The 3,377-nt window shown below is 39.8% G+C and overlaps 1 protein-coding gene across 1 annotated transcript; it reads left to right on the top strand.

Moving 5' to 3' along the window:
• The first annotated feature begins 299 nt into the window (after positions 1 to 299).
• On the top strand, positions 300 to 2,775 carry LOC145632190 (uncharacterized). The gene is made up of 2 exons (XM_081684501.1): positions 300 to 2,323; positions 2,383 to 2,775. Exons 1-2 carry the CDS (start codon positions 1,029 to 1,031, stop codon positions 2,501 to 2,503), a joined length of 1,416 nt encoding a protein of 471 aa, XP_081540627.1. The 5' UTR covers positions 300 to 1,028; the 3' UTR covers positions 2,504 to 2,775.
• The last annotated feature ends 602 nt before the right edge of the window (positions 2,776 to 3,377 follow it).

Below are 3,377 nucleotides of genomic sequence, written 5' to 3' on the forward strand. Positions count from 1 at the left end.
CTGTATATCTAAATGGATGAAGGTGTTAAAACAAACAACACAACCGACTTGAAACAACCCAACTTAAATCAAAGTAATTTAATTTAGGATTTGACACACTAATTTAGCAAGATTTAAACTTAAAATTGCCCCAACTCAAACCCAACCGATGACCTGAATTGACATCTCCATTCAATTAAGCTTTTATAGGAATTACAGCCATACAGAAATGGGTTTGTCTCACCTTGAAACCAATGCAAGAGGCCAATCCATGCATTGAATGGGCTTTTATGGTCAAAGGCCAAGAAAGGAAGAACACCCACCTCTTCCTTTCACTACAGAAAAAACTGTCTTCTTACACTCCCCCAAAATTTTGCTGACTTTCCTCTTCTCTTTCTCTTTCCTCCCTTCTCTCTCTTTCTCTCTCTTCTGTTTCTGCTCCAAAAGGGTGTTCAATTACTTCTCTCATGGCTCCTCTTTGCTCCTCTCGATCGCCCTATTGAAGTCAAAAGAGAGAGAATTTGATGCTGCAATTTCTGGATTTCCTCACTTCCAATCAACCTCAACTTTCTTCTCCCTTCAAACCAATGCAAAAAATTCAATCATTTTCTCTTACCAGGCACTGGTGAAATCAATTCATTACTTTTCAGGTTTCATTCTATCTGTTCTTACATGATTTCTTGAATTTCACTTTTAATTTGTTGAATTAGGTTGTGGAATTATAAATGGCTGTCGAAATTTTTTCCTTGGGTTTTGTTGTTTTGAAACTCAATTAATTGGGTTTTCTTATTTTTTTGATGTTTAGATGTTTTTAATTGTCTTTTTCCATCTGGGGTTTTCTTGATTGGTTGTAATTTGGTCTTTTTGGGTCATTCTTGATTGATGGAAAAGGATTAGGGTTTGTATTGAATTTTGGTTTTCTCCAGAATTGGTAGGAGATTTGAGATGCTATGTTGTTGAAATTGAGATTTTTGATTGAATTTTGGGTTCAATTAGGGAGTTAGAGTAGGGTTTATAATTTTCCCCAATCGGTGTTTGTTTGAGAAGTGATGGCTGATCGAACGGAAGATTTGATGAATTTGGACTTAAATTTAGGGCCTGGGTCTCCCCCGTCGCCCGTGATAGGCCCGGGAACGGGGCCGTCATCAGGCGAATCAGTGAACGTTATTGGGTGGGAATCAACTTATGTTAGGGAGGCTCTTAGGCAGAGAAGTAGGCATCGGTGGCGTTGGAGGCAAGGCCAGCTTCCGTTGGGACCGCATTCTCTGCGATTAATGGTTGAGCCGGATGTTAATGGTGGTGATCCTGGTGTTGGCTCGGGTGTTGATGGAGAGGATAATGGTGGAACAATACTAGCCGGTGAAGGGAGTGTTACTGCTGAGCTAAGAAGCCATGAAGTGGTCAAGACTTGTGAGAACAATGTAATTCCTGTAGAGAACGATTCGGTTGCTGAGAAAGATGTTGAAAAGCCTAACTCGGAGGAGGGCAGTTTTTTCGATTGTAATATATGTTTTGATTTGGCCAAAGAACCGGTTGTTACTTGTTGTGGCCATTTGTTTTGTTGGCCCTGCATCTATCGGTGGTTGCAAATTCATTCAGAGGCCAAGGAATGCCCTGTCTGTAAAGGAGAAGTCTCGGTTAAGAATGTCACTCCAATTTATGGACGTGGAAACCACATTCATGAGCCAGAGGATGATTTAGATTTAGGTATTAAGATCCCTGGGAGGCCCTCAGCACGACGAGTTGAGAGCCTGAGGCAAACTATTCAAAGGACAGCCTCATCTTTCCCAATGGAGGAGATGATTAGGCGTCTTGGAGCTCGTTTTGAATTAACCAGGGATTATTTTCAGCTCCCAAATGCTGATGGTGATGCAGAAATGCCCACAAGGGCTTCTATCCTAAATCGGTTTATGACTAGCCGTGCATTGCGTAGGGAGCAAAATCCTCCCATAGCTCCTGATGAAGTGGTTGACTTGACACAGGACAGACCTGAGATCCTCCCTCGCAGGCTTCCACCTTTAACCTATCGAAGAGGACAGTTGCATAGAAGTGGTGCTGCTCTCTCACCTGCCGCTGCTGCTGCTGCTGCAGATAGGTATGTTGATGCATATCTACATCGATCTCCACCAAGAAGGAGCCAAGATGTTCAGCCACCACCAGTAGATGACCGCGACTCTTTCTCAAGCATAGCTGCTGCAATTCATGGAGAGAGCCAAACAATGGATACAGCTGTTGAGATAGATTCCTTGGTGTCCATCTCTACATCAACCTCAAGGCGAAGACATGACCCTTCTAGAACCTCAGATATGGATAGTGGGGATTCTCGTGCTCCAAGGAGAAGAAGGCTAAACTAGATGAAGAGAATTTGGATAGTGGGGATTCACATGCTCCAAGGAGAAGAAGGCTGAACTATATGAAGAGAAAGATGGGTTTCGCATCATTGAATGATTTGGAACCACAATCGCATTTCAAAAGAACTCACAGTTGCGTTTCGAAATCAACAATACAGTTGACATATATGTAGTCACTTGTAATTGTATTGTCTTTGTTGTGTTAAACTAGTATGTAATGGATTTCTTATTTCAATAATCAAATGTAGTGATGTGAACTTGAGTTATACAACTTGTTTGGAGAATTCTCTTGCCATTGATTCTTTGACTTTTCAACTTGCAAGGCAGTGTAATTGATGTTACCATTAGGACAACATACCAGCTTCAAAATTGATCTTATTTAATCTTTGAAGCTTGTAAAATTTACTGTGTATAATGCATTTAATATAAGGTCCATTTATAGTTTCTTTCTATATGGCGACCCACTCCTGATTACTCCCTTCCTTTTTGTTGCACTTTAGACTAGTATTTCTGCTACTCTTTCTTTCTTTCTTTTTTTTTTTTTTTTTTTTTTTTTTTTTTTTAATCCTGCTGAAACTCATGAATTCTATCTGGTAGCAGTGGCCCAAACAGAAGTGGAAAAAAAAAAAAAAAAAAAAAACTTATGTTTTGTTTTCGTTTCTTTATAAGGCGAAGGCCCCTTGGGAATGGAGAGGAGAGTTAAGGGAATTCCCGCCTCAAAGTACTCACTAATGGGGTTGATTCCGTAGTTGTGTGGTTATGAGAAGCAAAGTTTTTATTTCTTTTACAGTAGTAATTTTAGCCTAACCTTTTCCTTAGCTTAGTAGGCCTGATTTTATCTTAAACCTTGTTTATTAGTTCAATTCCGAAATTGGTAAAAGTTTGTTAAATAAGCCTAGTTCAAAGCTCAAGAGTCTTAGAAAAATCCAAATAACATCTTTTGAAAAAGAGAACAACTTATCGAAAATTAAAATCTGAGATAAAATTTTGAAATGCAGCTGACAGCCTTGGCCCTAGTAACAAGCACCACAAGTCCATAACTTCCTT

This window comes from Chenopodium album, chromosome 5 (assembly GCF_948465745.1).
Source record: "Chenopodium album chromosome 5, dcCheAlbu1.1, whole genome shotgun sequence".
Taxonomy (NCBI): domain Eukaryota; kingdom Viridiplantae; phylum Streptophyta; class Magnoliopsida; order Caryophyllales; family Amaranthaceae; genus Chenopodium; species Chenopodium album.

Coding starts and splice junctions, on each gene's coding strand:
- LOC145632190 (XM_081684501.1), top strand. CDS start 1,029: ATGGCTGATCGAACGGAAGATTTGATGAATTTGGACTTAAATTTAGGG. Junction 2,324..2,382: donor CGTGCTCCAAGGAGAAGAAG/GCTAAACTAGAT, acceptor AAGGAGAAGAAG/GCTGAACTATATGAAGAGAA.